General features: G+C 44.6%; 1 protein-coding gene across 4 annotated transcripts; it reads right to left on the reverse strand.

The window, feature by feature from the left end:
- Positions 1 to 722: 722 nt before the first annotated feature.
- LOC134970003 (4-galactosyl-N-acetylglucosaminide 3-alpha-L-fucosyltransferase FUT6-like) lies at positions 723 to 23,715 on the reverse strand. Of its 4 annotated transcripts, none has more exons than XM_063946121.1 (2): positions 23,606 to 23,715; positions 723 to 1,996 (listed from the first exon to the last, which is right to left on the reverse strand). In XM_063946121.1, the coding sequence occupies exon 2, from the start codon at positions 1,908 to 1,910 to the stop codon at positions 912 to 914; it is 999 nt and encodes a 332-aa protein (XP_063802191.1). In that variant the 5' UTR covers positions 1,911 to 1,996; positions 23,606 to 23,715; the 3' UTR covers positions 723 to 911. The 4 variants fall into 4 exon arrangements, with proteins under 4 accessions (XP_063802191.1, XP_063802192.1, XP_063802194.1 ...); XM_063946122.1 differs by lacking the exon at positions 23,606 to 23,715 and adding an exon at positions 8,992 to 9,089; XM_063946124.1 differs by lacking the exon at positions 23,606 to 23,715 and adding an exon at positions 8,843 to 8,968.
- Positions 23,716 to 24,305: the final 590 nt, after the last annotated feature.

A 24,305-nucleotide genomic window follows, 5' to 3' on the forward strand; every position in this document is an offset into this window, starting at 1 on the left:
GCAACCCGGCAGCCGGGCCGGGACCGTGCCGTGTGTAAGGACACATTGCGCTGCATGTGTCTTTACATCACAGCAGCGGTTTAAAGCCGGCCGGGTGTTTGCCGGGCGGCGCCAGCTGCCTCGTGTGTTTCGCCCCTTATTGTGCAACATTTTGTTTTATTTTGAGATACTGTGGAAGGAACTGGAATCTCCGGTCTACCATAGTTTATCCACACAAAAAGATCTGGTTCCTTGGAGATAACAATTGTTTTAAAAAATGAGAACTGATATATATGATACGTTATCATACTTTAGTGCTTCTGCACCTGTTGGTGATTTCTATACCATAATGTGAATACTGTTTGGAGTCTGGGTGATTCTTTTTCACGTACGTGTGATTCAGGCTGCTTTCTGTACACCACATCAAAGCCAACTGTCATTTACTCAGGAGGCAGATCTCTGCCTAATGACTGAGTTTGTGTATGCAAGCAGCAGTCAATGGGCGCCTCAATGTAAATTCTGGCAGGTGCAACATTTGCAGAATTTTGCACAGGCACTGCGTACAAACTCACACGTGTGGCGGCATTAGCATACATCTGTGAATTAGGCCCTGAAAACTTGTAAGAAAATCACTAGTAGAATATATTGAAATTAAAAGTATTAAAACTAAGATCACAACTGTTCACTAGTCTTGGGTAAAGGACACAGATTTAGAAAGGCAATTTACTGATATGGCACAATACTTTGTTTTAAATGAATAAGTTATTTATTTAGACATTTGTTCATTGAAGATGGGCAGGCACTCAATAAAGTAATTAGTAATAAATGAGAGGCTTTAACAACCTCAATTGGCATTTTTTCAGCTTGTTTTTGGTTATATAATAAATAGAAAAACAGGGATAACAGGCATTCCCATGATCATTATGTAAAACTCATTTGTACCAGTCTCCAAGTCTTGGAATAGTCTTATGTTTAGGAGCTTCTTTTATTGCTTTGCATACTTTACAGTAAGCAGTCTGCCAATTAGTGTCTGCAAAAGGATGAAGTCTGGACCTCCAGTGGAAATATTGCTGGTAGGCTTTGTCATCTTTGTCCAGCTTTAAAATATATGTGGCCAGTTCCTGGGCTGTGGAGAAGTCATCTACATGAATAAAAGAGTCTTTGGGAATGAAACGTTCATAGTTTCCACGAGAGGGGCCCATAACAACTGGTACTATACCATTTGCAAAAGCATTTTTCCACAGTTTCTCTGTAATGTAGTCTTCATGAGCTGAGTTCTCAAAAGACAGGTAAAATTTGTACTTGGAAAGTGTTTGCTGATGTTCGTTTCTAGGCAGAGGTTTATGCTGTCTTCCATATATGTCCACAGATAAATTATTCTTAAGCTGGTTATAATAGCGCACCCTCCGAGAGTTTGGGTTCCAGTTACTGACTGCCCAGGCCACCAGCTTAGTCTTTGGTGGGATAGTGAAGTTCTCTTCTTCCTTATTCTCCTCCAACCAGCCATAAGGAGAGAATATATCAGAGTCAGCCCTGTAGGACATGGTCAGATTGATGAGATTGTCCATAAACTGTAAGTTTGGGCTGTGAGATGGGGACTCCAAGTTAAACCATATCCAGTACTGATTGGGTGGTCTTGGCATCTGGGGAAGTTGGTTTTTAGAGTAGCATACGTCTCTGTGATGGATAACAACGGCATCAGCGGAAGAAAACAATGTTCTGTTATCTGTAAACAAACATCCCTTTATATTAAGGAATGGTGGACAGTCATTAAGGGGAAATTTAGAACCAAATGGCCAAGTCCATAGTAAGATGATTCTTGTATGCTCAGGTGGTCCTCGATTAGTGTCCACATTGTTATAGATTGTAAACAAAATGGTTGAAATGCAAAACTGTGCAATAAAGATCATAAAAGATATCTTCACAGACATGTTTTACTCTAAAACTTCCATTTAATGAAGTAGCTCTACCGGAAACCGTGTAGTAAATTACTGGATGTTTGTCACAATAGTCATCACTGTTGAAAAAACAAATACAGAGAACATATTATATTTAATAATGACAATGTCATGCTCTATGTGCTTTCATTTTGAAGATATTGTAAAGAAAATTATAAGATGGTTAAAAAAAAATATGTGCAGTTAAAACATAGAATATTGGGGGTAATTCCAAGTTGATCGCAGCAGGAATTTTGTTAGCAGTTGGGCAAAACCATGTGCACTGCAGGGGGCGCAGATATAACATGTGCAGAAAGAGTTAGATTTGTGTGGGTTATTTTATTTCTGTGCAGGGTAAATACTGGCTGCATTATTTTTACACTGCAAATTAGATTGCAGATTGAACACACCAAACCCAAATCTAACTCTCTCTGCACATGTTAAATCTGCCTCCCCTGCAGTGCACATGGTTTTGCCCAACTGCTAACAAAATTCCTGCTGCGATCAACTTGGAATTACCCCCATTATTAGAAAGAGGAAGGATACTGGGCTGAGACGGCTGGCGGCGACGTTGCCATCTTCCCGGTGATATCTTCGGGAAGATGGTGCCGCACATAGAAAGCAAAGGCTCTGGCACTGTGCTAGAGTCTTTGCTCTCTAGTGGCCAGTCCCATCTTCCCAAATATTATTGGAAATATGGTGCTGGCTGGGGATGAGGGTCCCGCTTCCAGATCAAGTAAGGAAGAAAGTGTGTGCCCTCCCCTGTGCCCCTCCTGCCCTCCCATACCCCCATGTGTTGAAATGGCACCCCCCTTGTGGAGCATGTGGGGCCTATTATTAATATATTTTCATATTAAAGGGTGTAGTCACACCCACTTTATTGAACCACGCCTCCCCCTTTATTGGTGCCCAGCGTGGATCTCTGCGTCCCTGACTATATTCCCCTCATAGCCAGATTAAGGGGTGGTTGCAGGGCATACTGTACCCCGGACTCCCCTTTGTCAGGGGGCTCCCTGCCCTGAGCACACTGACATCACTAGCTTTCTCTCTTATGCAGCAGCAGAACCAAGCAGCCAGAAAGTGAGCAGGACAGTGTGCAGTGCAGGCAGAAACACAGGAGTATCATGTTTCATGAGCTATCTATGGAGCTTTCCAACAAAGGAGAATTAGGAGGGTGGAGAGAGCTGTAAGTGATACAGGGATCCCTGCTTCTCCTCCTCCCCGCCTTGTCTGGGTCCTGTGTAACCTGTTATCTATTAAGGGTATAGAGCAGGGGTGGGCAACATGCGGCCCACGGACCGATCCTGCCTGGTCCACTGTGCCCCATCAGAGTGCAATGACAAGCGGCCCGACAGGCTGAGCCACTTGTCATTGCGCTACACTGCTCCCGCTGAGGAAATCCCGGTCACGTCACAGGGTCAGCTGACCGGGATTTCCTCTGTTATGCGCTGGGCGGCAGGGGGGGAGGGGGCGGACAGTGAGCAGGAGTGGCGGCCAGTGACTGAGGAGAAGAGCGCACGGGGAGAAGGAGGAGGGAGGAGGAGGAGGGAGGGGGAGGAGGGAACCGCAGCAGTGCTGTGTAATTGGTGGAGGCGCTGCTGCTGCTGTCCCTCTGCTTCACCTTAGGCTGCCCTCCACCGCTGTGAATGCTGGGAAGCGCATAACAGCATTCACAGAGGTGGAGAACAGCCTATGGTGAAGCAGAGGGACAGCAGCAGCAGCGCCTCCACCAATTACACAGCACTGCTGCGGCTCCCTCCTCCCACTCCTCCTCCTTGCCCGGAATCTCTGCATAAGCTGCACCGAGGAGCCTGAGCCAGCGGAGAGAGTAAGTATAATTCTCTTTCTTTCTTTCTCTTTCTTTCTTTCTTTCTTTCTTTCTTTTCTGTCTGCCTTAATGTGTTAAAAAGGGGACGCTGTCTGCCTTAATGTGTAAAAAGGGGGACGCTGTCTGCCGTAATGTGTAAAAAAGGGCACGCTGTCTGCCGTAATGTGTAAAAAGGGCACGCTGTCTGCCGTAATGTGTAAAAAGGGCGCACTGTCTGCCGTAATGTGTAAAAAGGGCGCGCTGTCTGCCGTAATGTGTAAAAAGGGCACGCTGTCTGCCTTAATGTGTGAAAAAGGGAACGCTGTCTGCCGTAATGTGTAAAAAGGGGACGCTGTCTACCGTAATGTGTAAAAAAGGGCACGCTGTCTGCCATGATGTGTAAAAAGGGGACTCTTTTTGAGTATTTTGTGTGTGGCCCTCGAATATTCGCTGGAAGTGTTAAGCGGCCCCCCAGCTGAAATAATTGCCCACCCCTGGTCTAGAGTGAGAGACACAGAGTCCTCCTAAGTCCTGTCCCAATGTATAAGCAGTACTTGCATGTGATAAGATAAATTATGGATTTTATTTTTCTATGAATATTTTAAGGTTAAGTTGTCATTGTTCCACTACAATACATTTTATAAACTAGTTGTCTCTCAATTAGGTGGAGTTATAAACAGAACACAGGCATTATTAAAATATTAGTTTAAATCTAATATACGCCATTGGTTTAAATTTTATATACACAATCTTTACATTCCAACATGACCCTTAACAGGATGGACAAATGCTCTCTACCTGGACTTCCATCTTAATGTATGATTGTAATCACCTGTGTTGAAATACCTTTCTTATCAATGAAATAGTTCAACACAGGTCACACCAATCGTATAGTAAGGAAGTCCAGGTAGAGAGCATTTTGTCCCCCCTGGAATGGGTCATATTGGGAGGTATGCACAATCTAATATACATCCCCCTTCCACCAGGCCCCCCCCTGTCTTAAGTACCCCAGGCACCCCCAAGGCTTAATCTGGCCCTTATGCCCACACCACTAAGTAGACCTAACTTGGTGTACATCTATGAATATGAATATGCAAGGACTGAGACGCCCAATATCAGCATCCGAAGATGCTGAAATACTGATCACTGCATGTTTACATGAACCATCAGTCACACCATTGACACTTGCAGTATCCCTAGAGCAGGAGCAGTTTCTCCATCCAGGCATGACCTCCTAGGTGAGTGGAGGAGCATCTAAGTATGCAACCACTGTTACTGTGTGTGCACTAAGCCACCTCCTTGTTGGAACACACATTTTCAATAAACTTCTCTGTTTGCATCTAAAATCGCAACTGTGACTCATCAGGATGCATGCACGGTGCTGTGTCGCATCATAATTAATATGATTGTTGTGGCATTTGGTGGATAGAATGGGGGCGGGGACCAGTTCGTACTGTAAAAGGGGGGGGGGGGGGAGAAAAGTTCCTACAGCCAATATGAGTAGCAAAGGGCTACAACCATCAAGACCGATGCAGCACTTAGATCACAGCACTCAGATCGCAGATGCTGCTTTAGCATTTCAGTTGTATGGTAGTGCACAGCCATTTTCCTGCTGATTTGCAATACCAAACAAACATACCAGAATCAGGGCCTATGTCTGATTTATTGACCTTTGATAAGATATCTGACATTTTACATATACTTGTTAATTCTGTTAAATGATTCTTCATTCCACTCTACAGACATGACTGCAATTTGGAAGTATCCTTGATACACAGAGAAGCAGGGATTCCTTACATGCACTCTGTGCAAAAATATAAACTTGACTACAAAGTCCAACCTACAGCATTACCCCTTTAGCACCACACATTTGAATAAAAAAAACGTTTTAATTTTCTTTCCTAACTTTGACTAATGTATTGATTACATTAATGATAAGAGTATGCGGAAATGGAGCTTATTGTATTTTTACTACATGTTAAAGGTGGATATAGCTTATCTAGACTTCAGTAAGGCTTTTTACAATGTTCCACATTGCAGACTGCTAAATAAAGTCAAAAGCTTGGGATTGGATACTAAGATTGTTGAATGGATAAGATCTTGGTTGCGGGATAGAAAACAGAGAGTTGTAGAAAATAGAGTGCATTCACAGAAGGGAAATGTTACCAGTGGAGTACTCCAGGAATCTGTACTTGACCAGTGCTTATTAATAACTTTGTTGGTGACAATGCTAATGGCATTAAAGGGAAAGTATGCTTTTTTGGCAGATGACACAAAGGTATGCAACAGGGTAGACACACCAGGAGGGGTAAAACAAATGATTGAGGACCTAGGTAGACTAGAGGAATGGTCAGGAGTATGGCAATTACAGTTCAATGCCAAGAAATGCAAAATCATGCGCTTGGGTCTCAAAAATCCAAAGGCTAAATATAGTATTAATGGCACTATACTGGAAACTAGTGAGGCGGAAAGGGATCTAGGAGTCACTATTTCAGGTGACTTAAAGGCAGGTAAGCAATGTAACAAAGCAATGAGGAAGGCTAGTCAGATGCTTGACTGCATAGAGAGAGGAATCAGCAGCAGAAAGAAGTAATACTGCTACTGTATAGGTCATTGGTACGGCCTCATTTGTGATAAGAAAAATGAAAGAAAATATGAGAGAGAGGTTTTTTTCTGTCTGGAAACAATGTCAAATGTTAAACACAGTGTACCAATTCATCCAAACTGTATGGGTGACTGAAAGCCTGACTTATAACTTGTAACAATTTGCAACCAACAGTATCAGATATTATGTACAATGTAATTTATTTGTATGGATGGTATTGAAAATCCTATTGTGTCAGGCAGTTGTATTAATTCATATATACCCATGCAAGGTTCACTGGTTTAAAGATTTATTAATAGATATTACACAAATACAAGGGTCCCAGCAGAGTCCAAAAATCTCAGCAGAGTTCGATAATAAGTGCTATTGTTATAATATATGATGCAAATATGGTTCCCCTTTAAAGTTATTTATTAAGGCAATTTTGGTCTACTTACTGTGATAATCAAATGTTATAAGATCACTTATTATCAGATCACTTAATATTACTTATATAACTGAAGCAATGCTGTTATATAGTTTCTAATGATAGAACTGAATTTTGCAGATCTTAGATGAATCTGCCTTATGTCTGTTGTGGCAAGGAGGCCATAGTGCCACAGTTGAGAGGCAATACTCACCACCTGGTAACCTGGATTGTTATGTGTTAAGGAGTTCTGGTTCAGATGTTGCAGACTGCTGGGAACAACATGCAGGTAATCAGCAGCACTTGGCTTAAAACTCTGCTGGGAACAGAATTCATGGCTCCTGATGGTGAACTAGTCACCCAGGTAATAGCCTAGGGGGTGGCTACTGTTGGGGCTCCTGGAACGTTGGGATACTTTAACATGAAGTGAGTCATGTGAGGGGACGCGGTGCACTTATTGGTGTTGAAAGGTAAATTTGGAGGAAAAAATCAGTAAAAACTCATGTCAACCTTTTCATGTGTCGAACATTGTCATGTTGACCTGTCAACCCGGTTTACATTTTGACCATGTCAACCTTATGCAAGTCGACCATTTGGTGTTGACCTAGACATTGTCAACCGATTGATCCATGACCTGTGCAGCAGCACAAACTGTAGATTTATGTTGCTGAGCAATTTATAGGGATTTGGCTCATGGATCTAAAACTTGTTTCTCGGGGGTCTATTCTTGTACAAAATAAAAAATTATTTGTTACTTATCACTATACATCGCATGAGTTTGATGCGATATATAGCTTTGGTAAGTAGCAATTGGTATATTGGGCTCCAGCGGTGCCGTCTTCTCCTGCATTTCCCTCTGTGCAGAGTGAAGTCAGGTGGTGGGTCCCTCTGGGCATGCGCCAGCGGCTGAAATCCCTAGAGGGTGCAGGGGCTGCCCCTCTGAACATATACTGCGTACCGTACTCACATCCTTTAATAATACATGACACATATCACGGTATCTTTAACTTCCCCATGGACTCACACTCAACAAATAAAAAATGGGGTGTACTTGACTCACAATTTAGAGCTTGGAGATGTATACATAGCGGTTTCTTTAGATTTTTCATATTGGGCATATCGCTGTGTGTATACCCAATTTGCTGGTCCCCTTAGTCACTACTGACGTCGGCCCTTCTGTATGGATATGTCGCTCCGTCCTTCCTTACTCATTCTGGTATGTACCGAGGAGCCGATATATGGGATGTATTGGATAGCAATATATATTCTAATCAAGGGCACAGAAATCTGAGATTTCTCCACGGTAACCCCTTCTGTGAATAGGAGAAAGCAGTGAAAAGCCCAGTTATCACTGAGAAAGGACTTTTCACCGCTTCACGAATAGACCCCTTGGAGTTCTGTGCCATCTAGAAATATGTTGCTGTGTCCCTGGCCTTCAGCAGGTTGGGGACGCTGCCGCAGGCCGAGGACAAATTAACAGACTACCAGTCCGGAGACACACTGACAACCCGCAGACCCATCCTGTACACCAGCACAGACACGCTAGGACAGGCTCCCTCCACAATACATATGCTAGGTGTTAGACTCTAGATATGGCTGCGTTCACAAGACCAATTGCTGAAAAAGGCACGTCGACACCCCCCCCCATGGCTGCTGCTGTCAATCACTATGCGATTGCATCCTTCCATGATGCGTTTGCATGGTGAAGGGTCGCACACATGCACAATAGCTGCTGCGTGTGCGCAGACCCTCTGGATGTGGCAGCTGCATGTATATGCGCAGCAGCATCCAGGTCTGAATCATCCCCTAAGTCAACTATGTAACAGCTGAGTGCTAATTAATACCATTAACTTATTTGTGCAATATTGGAAGGGTCACCTATATCTTTACTCAGCTGCTTGCAACACTGACCAAGTAAACACCGCTCAGTGCGCAGGAAAGGTACTCTAACCAGTACCACACATCTCCTGTGTTCCACAGTAAACATAAAGTCTTGCAAGGCTAAAAACCACCATATTGCTCTGGCATTCTGCCTTTTATTTACAGACATACATTTTAACAAAGCATGGCCAGTCACTAGTTTAAACCATCTGCTTAAGAGGTAATACCTCAAGGTGTCTAATGCCCATTTAATGGCCAAGGCCTCTTTTTCACCAATAGTGCAACTCTTCTCAGGTTCATTGGGTTTTCTACTCAAATAAATAATGAGGTGCTCTTCCCCATCTCAGTTTTAAGACTACACAGCACCTCCCCCTACCTCTGAGGCATCCATCTGAAACATCTGTTTATATAACGCCACTTTTAATGCCTGAAATGTTTTTTTCTGAATCAGCCGGCCAATCCTTTCCTCAGACTGTGGGCAATCTAGTGTGGAGTCTGTACACAGAGCAGGCTAATTAATGCTAATTACAGAACCTCATCCAAAAGCACCTGTGATCATCAACCTACAAAGACAATTTACACCACCAATAGGACATCTGTTTCACACAGAAACCCAGACGTAAGCGTATCAGGGTTTTTCATATCTTCCATTGAAATATCAAAAGTGTATATTAACTCTCACCAACAGATGTCAGTGCAGGACAGATTAGAAACAAACTAATCACACTGTTGGCAACTTTGTTTCAATTGCTATCAAAATAAAAATAAAAAATATTTTTGCTGTATGCTTCCATGTTTATAAACCACGTGTTATTAATGCATGATAATTTCACATTGTATGCATGATTTTTCTTCTTACACAAATGTAACAAATATGGAACATTGCAGTGTTTTAGTAATTTTATTTTAGCTTTAATTGTCCTTACTTGTAAATGCATGCTCAGAGTTCTACATTTATTCTTTGGATTGCTTAGTAAAAACTTGTACCCAGATTTATCAAGCCTTGGAGAGTGATAACTTGCATGGAGATAAAGTACCAGCCAATCTGCTCCTAGCTACCATGTTACAGGCTGTGTTTGAAAAATGACAGTTAGGAGCTGATTGGCTGGTACTTTAATACCGTGCAATTTATCACTCTTCAAGGCTTGATAATTCTGGGCACTGATGTTTTTAAAATAAGGTCATCCTCTTATATTGCATTTATTGTTTTCATACTGTCAAACTGCACAATGGGGGCTATTCAGAGATGGACTCAGATCTTGCTACTACAGCAAAATCCATATACTCACATGCTAGGGGCCGCCCAGTACAATGCAAGGCTGTGTGTTGTGCTGCCCCATGATGCATTTGCAATTCAAATTGCAAACCCATCGAATAGAGGACGACCCCTGGCTGTTCAGCCTGGCTGTCCGGTGCCATCTTTTGTTTCACAGCAGCTGGATGTGACATTAAACAGCCGCCCCGAAAACGCTTTAGACAGACCTCCATTCGCCAGACCACTCCCTAAAAAGGACACGTCTACGCCCCCTTCCCCCTCACCCATGGCTGAATCATCCCCTAAGTCCACTATGTTACAGCTGAGCACTAATTAATACTATTAACCTATTCGTACAACATTGGAAGGGTCACCAATATCTTTACTCAGCTGCTCGCAACACTGACCAAGTAAACACCGCTCAGTGCGCAGGAAAGGTACTCTAACCAGTACCACACATTTCCTGTGTTCCACAGTAAGCATAAAGTCTTGCAAGGCTAAAAACCACCTTATTGCTCTGGTATTCTGCCTTTTATTTACAGACATACATTTTAACAAAGCATGGCCAGTCACTAGTTTGCCCAGTGATAGCAGTTTTTTCTACCAAGTTTGCTGTGTGTGTGGATCTGAGTCCTCAATCAGTGCCAGACCAGTGCCAGACCTCAATCAGACCAGAGAGCAGCTACTAGGAAGAAGAGACAGGAGCCTCACCATGAGGCGGGAGAATGTGTGCTTAGAAAGTGCAGTACTGGTTCTATTATATTTTTATATTCATTAATTATGGTATATTTAACCTTTTCCTGACCACTTATTTACTATACATAAGATAATATATAATATAGTACCTTGAAAATCGGTATGCAGGCTTCCGTGCATTGGCCAATCCACCAACTAAACCCCCATCATTTATTTATTTATTGATGTTGTGAGGACAAGTGAGCTTGCTATGGTGAGTGCTGAATTCTCTATTTTGTATGTATTTGGGTAGGTGGCCATGGGCTGCATGCACCCCACCCTATGAGTGGTGAGTGCAGACACTGCACCCCGCTTCTGGGGTGGTGAGTGCTGTGGTTTTCTATATTTGTTTGTATATTTTGGGGTTAATCTTTGGTTAACTCTTATTAACCATGGTCACAGGCCTTTTCATGCACCCCTGTGTAATCTTAATTGTTCTAAACCTGTGTCAGCTGCTCCTTAGTAATTTATCGGCTGTGTCAGGTGACTAGTATGCCTTTAAAAGCCACTAGATATGTGGCAGGCATACATTAAACCTAGTGGGCATATTTGCAGTTATATTATATGTGATACAGTTGCCAGGTTTTAATTCTTTAGGCTTTGTGATAGTGTAGGACCTGCATGAAGGTGGGGTACCTTGAAAATCGGTATGCAGGCTTCCGTGCATTGGCCAATCCACCAACTAAACCCCCATCATTTATTTATTTATTGATGTTGTGAGGACAAGTGAGCTTGCTATGGTGAGTGCTGAATTCTCTATTTTGTATGTATTTGGGTAAGTGGCCATGGGCTGCATGCACCCCACCCTATGAGTGGTGAGTGCAGACACTGCACCCCGCTTCTGGGGTGGCGAGTGCTGTGGTTTTCTATATTTGTTAATATAATATACTAGAGATCATTTATAGTGAAAAATAATAATACTATATTCCATACAGTATCCAGTGTATAAGAAGACCAACGTGTACATTAATGTCCAGGGTCGTTATGTTATGCACACCAGTGCCAGCAGGAATGTACTGGTGTCTGAACGGAGAGGGATGCAAAACAAATTAACTCACAGACAGACTGGGGAATATGACATTACATACACAGAAGGTGATAGGGTAACAAAATAAACACAAAGTGAACAGAGAAGCCCAAAGGCTAAGAAACTGGGTGTCTCCCTAGTATTAGGAATGCTCAGATGGAGAGAAGCGAGATGTTGTGATTTAATACGTAGAGAACCCGAAATGCTGTTGCTAAGGGCAACAGCAAAACCCTAAAGGGTTACCAACGGGTGTGGCAGTAAACTCCTTGGTCAGAGATGGAATAATAGACACAAGGAGAGTCTCCACAATCCTAGTCCTCACTTGCAGTGCACTGGTTCAGTTTACTGCCACTAAACTGACACCTGAACACCTTGCACAGTGAGAAAGGATTTTGGCAGGCAAGTCTGAGAATACAGCCGCAAACTTGCTAGGTTCACAGAGTAGCAAAAGAACCCCAGCAGGTTAAACGACTGACTCCAGTCTTACTGCTAGGTCTGGATTGGCAGAGTGTAATACCAAATCCCAAGGCCTATTTGCAGTAAGCAACAAACAAATACAAAGTTTACACAGTACTAGCTAGCTTTCAGGAACTGACTAACCAGCAAAGATTTAGCAGCATCTGCCTAACCTGAGAAGAGGGTTTATATAGCAGGTGCTGTCCACGCCCCACTCAGACCTCACAGACTGTGAGCACAAAAACCAGCACCGGATCCCCTGCCGTGCACAGAGCCTGTAACCACTGCACAGCAAAAGACCCGAACCGGAGTATCAGCTACGCTCAGGTTACTCCGCTAGCACTTGTCTCCCGGTTGCCATGACGACGTGGCAGCACAGAGCAGGAGACCCTAACAGTACCCCCCCTCTGACGAGGGGTCAAAGAACCCCTACCACCGGGTTTATCGGAGAACTGCGAGAAGAAAGAGCGTAACAGTCTGGGGGCATGAAGATCACAACTGCGCACCCACGACCGCTCCTCCGGGCCATACCCCTTCCAGTGCACCAAAAATGACAGCCGACCCCGAACCATCTTGGAGTCAAGAATCCTTTCAACAACAAACTCCCTCTGGCCACGTATCAGAAGAGGGGAAGGTCTTCCACTGGAAGAAGGATTACTAATCGCCCATTTTAAAAGGGAACAATGAAATGTTTTATTGATACCCAAAGAACGGGGTAGATCTAACTGAAATGCCACCGGATTGATAACCCTAGTGATCTTATAAGGACCGATGAACCGGGGGCCTAACTTATGAGATGGCTGTCTCAACTTCAAATTCTTGGTAGACAACCAGACGAAGTCTCCTAATTTGAAGCTGCAGGGTCTTTTCCGCTTATCAAAAACCCTTTTGGTCACTAATGACACAGACACAAGGGCTTTCTTCACTTTCCTCCAAATACCTCTAAGGACCGAAACCACAGAGGAACCACCAGGCGTGGAGTCCAGGGGGTCAAAAGAATTGGCCTTAGGATGATGCCCATACACACAAAGGAAGGGAGAGATCCCTGTAGCAGAGTGAGCCGCGTTGTTATAGGCAAACTCCGCCATGGACAGATGAGCAACCCAGTCAGTCTGACACTTGGAGACATAACACCTGAGGAACTACTTCAAGGACTGGTTCACCCTTTCAGTCTGCCCATTAGACTGCGGATGGTAGCCTGACGACAAGCTGACAGAAATCTGGAGATCGGAACAAAATGCCCTCCAGAATTTGGCCACAAACTGGGATCCGCGGTCAGAGACCACATCAAGTGGCAAGCCGTGGAGGCGCACAACATGCAGCATAAATAATTCAGACAGGCGTCTGGCCGATGGCAGCCCAACCAATGGAACGAAGTGCGCCATCTTCGAAACCCTGTCAACGACAACCCAGATGGCTGTCATCCCCGAGGATTTGGGCAAGTCCACCACAAAATCCATTGAAATGTGGGTCCATGGCTTAGATAGAATAGAGAGTGGATGTAATGGGCCAACAGGAACCCCTCTAGGAGTCTTATTTCGGGCACAGATGTCACATGCCCGAACCCACTGATCCACATCCCTAGCCACCGAGGGCCACCACACCGCCCTAGATAGCAACTCCTGAGTTCTGGCAATACCCGGGTGACCTGCCGACTTCTTGGCATGGAATTCCAGGAACACTCGCTGTCTTAATCTAGGAGGCACAAACAAAAGACCTACCGGAAGGTCTGGAGGAGCCTGCTCCTGTGCTCTAAGGACTAATGACAAGAGGTCCTGGGTAATGCCCACTTTAATACATGATGGGGACACAATGGGCAATGGCTCCTCGGTGGTCTCCTGGATTGGAGCAAAACTCCGCGAGAGCGCATCAGCCTTGATGTTTTTTGACCCAGGGCGATATGTTATCAAAAAATTAAAGCGAGCAAAAAACAAAGCCCATCGTGCCTGCCTGGCATTGAGGCACTTCGCTGACTCTAAATATGCCAAATTCTTATGGTCGGTGAGAATTGAGACCACAAACTTAGCCCCCTCAAGCCAGTGTCTCCACTCCTCGAGTGCATCCTTAATAGCCAACAATTCCCGGTTACCCATGTCATAATTCATCTCGGCAGGCGAAAATTTACGGGAAAAGTAAGCACAGGGATGAAGGCGATTATCAGACACCCCCATCTGAGAGAGCACTGCCCCAATACCCATCTCAGAGGCATCCACCTCCACCACAAAAGGACGCTCTGGATCTGGGTGTCGCAGCACCTTGGCCGAGACAAATGCCCTTTTGAGACGGGCAAAAGCCGCTTTGGCCTCACAAGACCAGTGAGCAACATCCGCCCCTTTCTTAGTGAGTGCCACCAAGGGCGCCACTATAGACGAAAATCCAGCGATAAATCGTCTATAAAAATTCGCAAAGCCCAGAAAACGCTGAAGCGCCTTCAAACTAGTGGGCTGCACCCAATCCAGGACTGCCTGTACCTTGGAACCCTCCATTTGGAAACCTTCTGGGGAGATAATATATCCTAGAAATGCGATTTGCTGAATTTCAAATTCGCACTTCTCCAGCTTCGCCCCAAGCCGGTGGTCTCTGAGTTTCTGGAGGACTAAGCGTACATGCTTCCGATGTTCCTCCAGGGAATGGGAGAAGATTAGGATGTCATCTAAGTATACAACTAAGAATCTATCCAAATATTCCCTGAGCACATCGTTCATGAAGTCCTGGAAGACTGCCGGGACATTACAGAGCCCAAAAGGCATCACCAAATATTCATAATGCCCTGAGTGGGTATTAAAGGCAGTCTTCCATTCATCCCCCTCTCTTATTCGGATTAGATTGTACGCACCGCGTAGGTCAATCTTAGAAAAAATGGTGGCAGTACGAAGCTGGTCAAACAAGACCGAAATGAGAGGCAGTGGGTATGAGTTTTTAATCGTGATACGGTTCAATTCCCTGAAGTCGATGCAGGGTCGCAATGAACAGTCCTTTTTACCCACGAAGAAGAACCCGACCCAACTGGAGACTGTGAAGGTCTGATAAATCCCTTAGCCAAGTTCTCCTGAATGTACTCTGCCATAGCCTGAGTCTCAGGACGTGACAGGGAGTACAACCTGCTCTTGGGAAGCTTAGCATTCGGCAACAAATTAATGGCACAGTCATAGGGGCGATGGGGAGGTAGTACCTCTGCAACTCTTTTGGAGAACACGTCCGCAAAATCTGCATAACATCCTGGCAATCCTGGCAAACTTAGCTGCGAAAGCCTGACTGGAAGGCTCAAGCAACTCCTGAAACAATCAGTACCCCAACTAAGAATCTCCCCAGAGACCCAGTCAAATTGAGGATTGTGGGCCCTTAACCAGGGTAACCCCAACACCAATGGGGCAAAAGTACAGACAGTCACATAAAAGGACAATTTTTCAGAGTGTGTGGCTCCAATAAACAAAGAAATCTGGCTAGTGCAAGAGGTAATTTTACCCTGGGATAATGGTTCCCCGTTTAACCCACAAATCTCAATTTCCGATGCCAAGGGTACTAAGGGAACAGAGTGTTTCAGGGCGAATTGGCGGTCCATAAAAACCCCGTCGGCCCCACTGTCCACAAAGGCCTCAGTCTTGACAGTTTGACCGAGGATCTTCAAGGTCACCGGAATGATAAAAGTCTTCTTGGGAAATTCTGACTTCTGGCCTGACAGGATATTTCCCATCACCCTCAGGCCCTGAAGTTTTCTGGCTTTTCTGGGCATGATACTACCACATGACCTTTATTCCCACAGTACAAACATAACCCCTGCTGTCTCCTCCGCGTCTTCTCACGCGACGAGAGGCGGGTAGCCCCAATCTGCATAGGCTCCTCGGAAAATTCCTCAGAGTCTGAGGTTCCCTTGGGAAAGAAGGAAACCTCGGTCTCCCTTTCAAGCCTGCGCTCTCTCAGCCGTCTATCCACCAGAATGGATAACTGCATGAGCTGATCCAAGCTATCAGGCAAGGGATATTGTACCAGTTGGTCTTTTAACTGGTTAGAAAGACCTCTTCGGTACTGGTGTCTCAGGGCTGGGTCATTCCACTGGGTATCATGGGCCAACCCCTGAAACTCCGTACAATAAACCTCAACTGGCCTTCGCCCTTGCTTAAGGATCGAAATCTGAGCCTCGGCTGAGGCCGTCTTGTCAGGGTCATCATACAACATGCCCAGTGCCGTAAAAAAAGCATCAACACTTTTAAGCGACGGACAGTCAGGCTGCAACCCATATGCCCAGACCTGTGGGTCTCCTTGTAGCAAGGAAATCACTATGCCCACCCGCTGAATCTCCGACCCAGAAGACTGAGGCCTAAGTTGGAAATATAGCTTGCAGCTCTCCTTGAAACAAAAGAACTGCGAGCGATCTCCAGAAAAACGATCCGGGAGATTTACTTTCGGCTCCTTAACCCCTGAAGGTACTGCTGCTGCGGGAGCTCCGCCAGCGGCCTGCGAGGTGTGCATTTTAATGGACAAATCATTAAATTGTTGAGTCAGGACCTGCACCTGATCGACCACCTGTTGCAAAGTATTTTGAGGGGTATGCTCCATATTCCCACAAAATTTCAACAGGAGTATTGGGCTGCTGAATATGTTATGCACACCAGTGCCAGCAGGAATGTACTGGTGTCTGAACGGAGAGGGATGCAAAACAAATGAACTCACAGACATACTGGGGAATATGACATTACATACACAGAAGGTGATAGGGTAACAAAATAAACACAAAGTGAACAGAGAAGCCCAAAGGCTAAGAAACTGGGTGTCTCCCTAGTATTAGGAATGCTCAGATGGAAAGAAGCGAGATGTTGTGATTTAATACGTAGAGAACCCGAAATGCTGTTGCTAAGGGCAACAGCAAAACCCTAAAGGGTTACCAACGGGTGTGGCAGTAAACTCCTTGGTCAGAGATGGAATAATAGACACAAGGAGAGTCTCCACAATCCTAGTCCTCACTTGCAGTGCACTGGTTCAGTTTACTGCCACTAAACTGACACCTGAACACCTTGCACAGTGAGAAAGGATTTTGGCAGGCAAGTCGGAGAATACAGCCGCAAACTTGCTAGGTTCACAGAGTAGCAAAAGAACCCCAGCAGGTTAAACGACTGACTCCAGTCTTACTGCTAGGTCTGGATTGGCAGAGTGTAATACCAAATCCCAAGGCCTATTTGCAGTAAGCAACAAACAAATACAAAGTTTACACAGTACTAGCTAGCTTTCAGGAACTGACTAACCAACAAAGATTCAGCAGCATCTGCCTAACCTGAGAAGAGGGTTTATATAGCAGGTCAGACCTCACAGACTGTGAGCACAAAAACCAGCACCGGATCCCCTGCCGTGCACAGAGCCTGTAACCACTGCACAGCAAAAGACCCGAACCGGAGTATCAGCTACGCTCAGGTTACTCTGCTAGCACTTGTCTCCTGGTTGCCATGACGACGTGGCAGCACAGAGCAGGAAACCCTAACACGTTACTAGATTCTTCTGCTGCTCCCCCTGACTCCCACACTTGCTCTAATGTTCCACAGAGTGGGAGATTGTAGACTTCATTTGGAAACCCCCCTCTAGAAAACCTGCGTTTGCCACTTTGGCCAGTCACTAGTTTAAGCCATCTGCTTAAGAGATAATACCTCAAGGTGTCTAATGCCCATGCAATGGCCAAGGCCTCTTTTTCAGCAATAGAGTAACTCTTCTCAGGTTCATTGAGTTTTCTACTCAAATAAATAAAGGGGTGCTCTTCCCCTTCTCCGTTTTAAGACTACACAGCACCTACCCCTACCTCTGAGGCATCCATCTGAAACATCTGTTTATATAATGCCACGTAATGCCTGAACTGTTTTTTTCTGAATCAGGGTCCATTTCACCATATTTGATTGTTTATCTTTGGTAAGGTCTAATAAAGGAACTGCTGTGGTGGCAAAATTAGGAATAAACCATCTGTAATACCCAGTGATCTCCTAGAAGGCTCTCACCTGTGTTTTATTTACTGAATGGGGCCAGTTTTGGATAGCCTCAATTTTGACCAGAAGAAGGAAGAACGTGATCGTTAGTGTGATCGCAAGAAGATTGACAGTGTGGAGGCGTTCCAGGGCATCTACTCACCGTTTTATGGGCATGGAGATATGAACGCAGGTGTGTCCAGGCGTTTGGAGGGAGGATGTCTGACGTCAATCACGGGACCTTCGTCGCTGGATCCGTCACACAGGGTAAGTAGGTCTGACCCTGGTCTTGTTTTGCAGGAAACTTTTTTAGCATAGCAGGGCTGCACAAGCGATCGCAGCCCTGCTATGCTAAAATACACTCCCCCATAGGCGGCGTCAAGTTGAACGCACGAGTAGCAAAAAGTTGTTACGTGCGATCAACTCAGAATGACCACCTAAGTGAGACTTCCAGTTTGTACTGTGGATTACCACATCATCTAAATAGGCAGCGGCATACTGCCTTTGAGGATTCAAAATTGTATACATTGCACATTGGAAGGTTTCTGGGGCCCCATGCAATGCAAAAGGCAACATCCTATACTGAAACAGCCCTTCTGGAACAGAGAAAACTGTTTGTTTCTTTCGCCCTGTCACTTAATGGTATTCGCCAGTAACCTTTTGTCAGGTCCAGTGTGGTGAGATATCTGGCTGTTTTTAGCCTTTCTATCAACTCATCCATATGGGGCATGGGGTACACATCAAACTTGGACACTGCATTAAACTTTCAAAAATCATTGTAGAAGTGTAGACTGTCATCTGGTTTTGTAATTAGAACTATGGTGCTGGACCATTCACTGTTAGACTATGTGATGACACCAAGTTCTAGAATATTCTTTATCTCTTTAGAGAAAGCCTCTTGCTGTGCTTCAGGAATTTGATATTGCTTTATGTTGACCTTGATCTGTTACTATGTCATGCTTAATTATGGTCATTTGGATAGGCAGCACTGAGGACACATCCCTGTTGCTAATGAGGAATTATTTATCCTTGTTCATTTGAGTAGCTGACAGTGTCTCTGACACCTTTACTTCAATAACAGTGGGAATTCCGATTATATATTCTCTGTTGAGCTTGTTGGGCCTGCTCGATATGTTCCTTGACAATGGGCACAATGGCCACAATCCTGTCCTGCATCTGCAATACATGTTCAACTACACATTTATAGGGTGTAGGCTGCCTGTCAGAATTCGGGATTCTGGTGCCTCCACAGGAGGTCCAGATGCCTTCTCTGTAAGTACTCAAGAAGCTTGTAAAAGAAATGGCCGTATATGTATAGGGGGTAATTCAGACCTGATCGTAGCAGCAAATTTGTTAGCAGTTGGGCAAAACCATGTGCACTGCTGGGGGGGGGGGGGGGGGGCAGATATAACATGTACAAAGAGAGTAGATTTGGGTGGGGTGTGTTCAAACTGAAATCTAAACTGCAGTGTAAATATAAAGCAGACAGTATTTACTCTGCACAGAAACAAAATAACCCACCCAAATCTAACTCTCTGCAAATGTTATATCTGCCACACCTGCAGTGCACATGGTTTTGCCCAACTGCTAACACATTTTCTGCTACAATCAGGTCTGAATTACCCCCATAGTTTTTCTTCATAAGGTAGTGGAAGTCATAATGCAGAGAGCTTGAAGGAGTTCATGGGTTGGGAGTGCACTGTGGACACTTAATAGAACAAAGTGGAGCTGAGATCAGTTGAGATCCAATGAGAATTGATACAATGGGAGTAGAACTGATAATGGAAACCCTGGAACTGAATTAGAACTGGAATTACTGAGACCGGACAGTTTCTGGAATTGCTGAAACCGGAATTGCTGTGACCGGGCTGGAACCGGAAATTGCTGAAATCGTAATTGCTGTGTCAGGGCTGGAACTGGAATTGATGGAACCAGACTTAAACCAGTATTGCTGGAACTGGTATTGCTAGAACTGGGCTGAAACCTTAATTGCTAGAACCTGGTTGTACCAGTATCACTAGAACTGGGCTGGAACCAGAATTGCTGGCATTGCTGAAACCGGGCTAGAACTGGTATTGCTAAAACCAGGCTGGAACCAGAAATATTGGAACTGGGCTGGAACCAATATTGCTAGAACTGGGCTGGAACCATAATTGCTAGAACCAGGCTGGAGCCGGGCTGGAACTGGTATTGCTGGAGCTGGGATGGAACCAGGCTGGAACTGGTATTGCTGGTACTGGGCTGGACCCAGAATTGCTAGAACCGGGCTTGAACCTGTATTGCTGGAACCAGGCTGGGACCAGTATTGCTAGAACTGGCTGGAACTGGAATTGCTGGAACCGGTATTGATATATTTATACCCTGGCCTGCAAGTGGGTTGGTGGTCACACTCAGGTGATTGAAACTACAGTTCTCATTGGTGGACAGCTATCAGCTGACTCTGGACAACATGGTGGCGCACAGGTCTGTAAGTGGCGGGAATGCCGCAAGACACCTGCAGCTCCCAGACCACCAAGCCCTGCCAGCAACACACGCACCTTGATCTTTGCTAAGTAGGACCCCCAGCAGGACAGGGCTGCATGACAGGAAGGCCATGTGTGAGTAACTCCAAGCTGGGACCTGAAACTGCCCTTCCAATGTCTTTTTAACAACATCTAGCACCCCTATGGGATGTCTCTTATACAACAGATCAAAAGGAGAAAATCCCGTAGAAGACTGAGATACAGCTCTAATAGCAAACATCAAATATGGCAATAAGTAATTCCAGTTTTTCCCATCCTTATCAATAACCTATTTCATCATACTTTTTAAGGTTTTGTAGACCCTCTCAACCAACCCATCCATTTAGGGATGATAAACTGAGGTTCTCAGGTGAGTAACATTAAACAGTTTGCATAATTCTTCATAATTCTAGACATAAAATGGGTACCTTGGCCAGTCAAAATTTATTTTGGTATTCCCACACTACTAACATGCACTAGCTCTTGTGTAGCTATTGTCTTGGTTGACATATTACACAAAGGGATTGCCTCAGGATGTTGTGTAGCATAATCCACTATTACAAGAATATACTGATGACCCTGAGCAGACTTTAACAAGGGCCTAACCAGATCCATGGCTACCTGTCAAATGGGACAGCAAAACTTTATCAGCCCCTAAGTGTCCTGTTGTGATGTGACCATGAGCTAGGTCCATCATGGTTCTCCTATACGGCTGAGGAACCACAAACTGTTCTACCACATCCTTACTGTACTATAATAGGCAGCGTTCACAACAGAGATTGAGAACGCTAGCTGAATAAGAAGGAATACTGTAATCATACTGTAATCATGCTGTATCAATAAGCAATTTGCCAACAGCAATTAATAAGAGTGCACTGAAACCTTGTTATTGTGCTGGATATCAGCACAGTGCATCATATGTGGCAGCGTTGACGGCAGAGACTGAGAACGCCCGCCAAAACACCAGTTTTGTTCTCAGACAAGCTGTATGAATAGGCAAACTGCCAACAGCAATTAATAAGAGGGAAGTACAAAAATAATATCACATATACTATAGCACAATGGATTACATGGGGCAGCGTTGACAGCAGAGTCTGACAATGCTAACCAACATTGGGGGTAATTCCAAGTTGATCGCAGCAGGATTTTATTTAGCAGTTGGGCAAAACCATGTGCACTGCAGTGGAGGCAGATATAACATGTGCAGAAAGAGTTAGATTTGGGTGGGTTATTTTATTTCTGTGCAGGGTAAATACTGGCTGCTTTATTTTTACACTGCAAATTAGATTGCAGATTGAACACACCACACCCAAATCTATCTCTCTCTGCACATGTTATATCTGCCCCCCTGCAGTGCACATGGTTTTGCCCAACTGCTAACACAAATCCTGCTGCGATCAACTTGGAATTACCCCCCATTGTACCTTTATATAATTACTAATATAAACTCGACTGATGCTCATCATTGGTGGTAAAGCATCCACCTTGTATTCAGGGCCGTCTTTTCATATGGGCTCAATGGGCTCTTGCCCAAGGGCCCCAGGAGTAAAAGGGCCCTAGGCTGATAGCTGAGGATCCCCTCTTTCCAGGGGTACCAGATTTTTTAAAATCGGCCCTGGGGAACCGGAGATATCTGACTTCAAAGCAGTGGTCCCCATCCTAGCCTGATAATTGTTCTTCCCAGCCAGATATCTCGGGTTCTGTCTGACTTTTTTATGATGGTATATTCCAAAAACTGAGACTCTCACCTTTTCGGTGGACACTGGCAGCTTGTCTCTACTATGCCCAGAACTTGAAATATCAGCCTTCCAGCAGCTGGTCCCTGCTCCAGCTCCACACGCCCAATATGCAGGTTTATATTTTCATCGGTGGATTACTCTGGCTCCTGAACGCTGATCCCCAAGTCCCCAGCACCTACTCAAAGGTGGGACTCTCTAGCTTTTTATCCCATTCAAAGCTAAGAAATCTATTTTCAGGAACTTGAGTTATCTGCAGTCAAGCAAGCCGCCCTTCCACCAGAAAATTATGACTATTAAGCCCACTCCACTATCCACCCCTCCCCTACGTATTAAACATCCCCTACTACCCAGGAAGCCATGTACCAGGGCCCTTTCATTCAGCCCAATGTCCCCTTCTACAGTTTAGTGTTCTCCCTCCGCCCCATCTGTGCAGTAAAGGAGTAATTAGCAGAAATTATTTCTCCAGGTCCTACATGCTGAGGGACAGATAGAACACCCCCTACCGCCCGCGGGACATCAAAGCTGCCGCTGACAGCACCCCTACTGCTGGAGGATGGGTAGGGGCCCCAGTGCATTGCTGTGCCCAGGGGCCCACACTGCTGTTAAGACGGCTCTGCTTGTATTAATGTCAAGGAAACAATCAGTATTTAGAATAACAGTTGCATAGCGAATTTTGTGGGAGTGAATGAGAGGGGAACACACATCAGTGGTGCAATTATATTATTGACAAGCAAGAGCTGATTAGGTTGTATTCAGCCCATCAGGTCTACCCCGTAGTTGACATAGTATCTAGAAGTATATATAATATATCACACTTAAGGAGCCCATATTAAATTAAGTTGATTGACAGAACTGAGGTTCATTTAAGTGGAATTATTAATATTCTGACAGCACGTATATATTTTCATCCAAGGTCATTGTACCCAGAATCTGATTATCCAGTATAGAGACACAGCACAGTGGGTGCAGTATGTGATTTTAATAATTGTATGTTGCACTTTGTCTTTTACTTGTCCTTTATTTGTTTTAATATTTCACAGTTATAGGCTTTTTAATTATATGCAATTAAAAGTTATATTTTAAGTGTACAATTATTTGTATCAGTGCGCCACCCAAGACCAATCATTTTTCCCTTTTTCCAAAACCTATTCATTTACTCAGGAGGCAGATTTCTGCCTGACGGTTGCGTCTGTGTATGCAAGCAGCGGTTTAGAGACGCCATCAGTGGGTGTCTCAATACAAATTCTGACGGTTGCAACATTTACTTAATTTTTTCATTTGAATTTACTTAATACCTAATTCACAAAATAAAAAACGTGAGGAGACATTTACCAGGCACAGCTCACTGATTTTCCAAATCAGGTTTCTGTATCACAGAGACTCCATAATCTCTCCTCTTTCCCCAGGCAGTGTGAGATACAGATGATCAGGCTGACAGCCTTTTAACACACACCTGAAAGTCCTAATTAGCCTTCTGTGAGGCTAATAGCCCAAAGACCTGAACTTGGCCTAAATGGATGGAGAACCCGCCCTCTCTTCACCCATCCAAACCCAGGACCCTAATCTTACCAAAACCCAAAAACTTTCAGCAGAACCAACAAAATATTCATGGGGTTTTAAAACACATTGGTAAGAAACCTGCAGCAAATCTATCTGCCTTCCACCACTATTCCAGTGATTTTGTCACAATACAATATAATACATTAGTGCTTGTGCACCTGTTGGTGATTTCTATATCTTTATGTGAATACTGTTTGGAGTGTACAGTAGGTGATGCTTCTTCAGGCTGCTTTCGGCATACCACTTTGATCAACACCAATTTTCATTTACTCAGGAGGCAGATTTCTGTCTGTGTATGCAAGCAGAGGCTCAGAGACGCCATCAGTGGGTGTCTCAATACAAATTCTGATAGTTGCAACATGTACTTAATTTTGCAGAGCCTCTGCTGCACAAAATCACAGCTGTGGTGGCATTAGCATCTATAAATCAGGGCCTGAGTGCATTCAGGCATGGGTGATGATAATTGATCTGC

The sequence above is a fragment of the Pseudophryne corroboree genome, chromosome 11 (assembly GCF_028390025.1).
Source record: "Pseudophryne corroboree isolate aPseCor3 chromosome 11, aPseCor3.hap2, whole genome shotgun sequence".
NCBI lineage: Eukaryota > Metazoa > Chordata > Amphibia > Anura > Myobatrachidae > Pseudophryne > Pseudophryne corroboree.

Excerpts from the sequence above, each read along its gene's own strand:
- LOC134970003 (XM_063946121.1), bottom strand. The coding sequence starts at position 1,910 with ATGTCTGTGAAGATATCTTTTATGATCTTTATTGCACAGTTTTGCATT.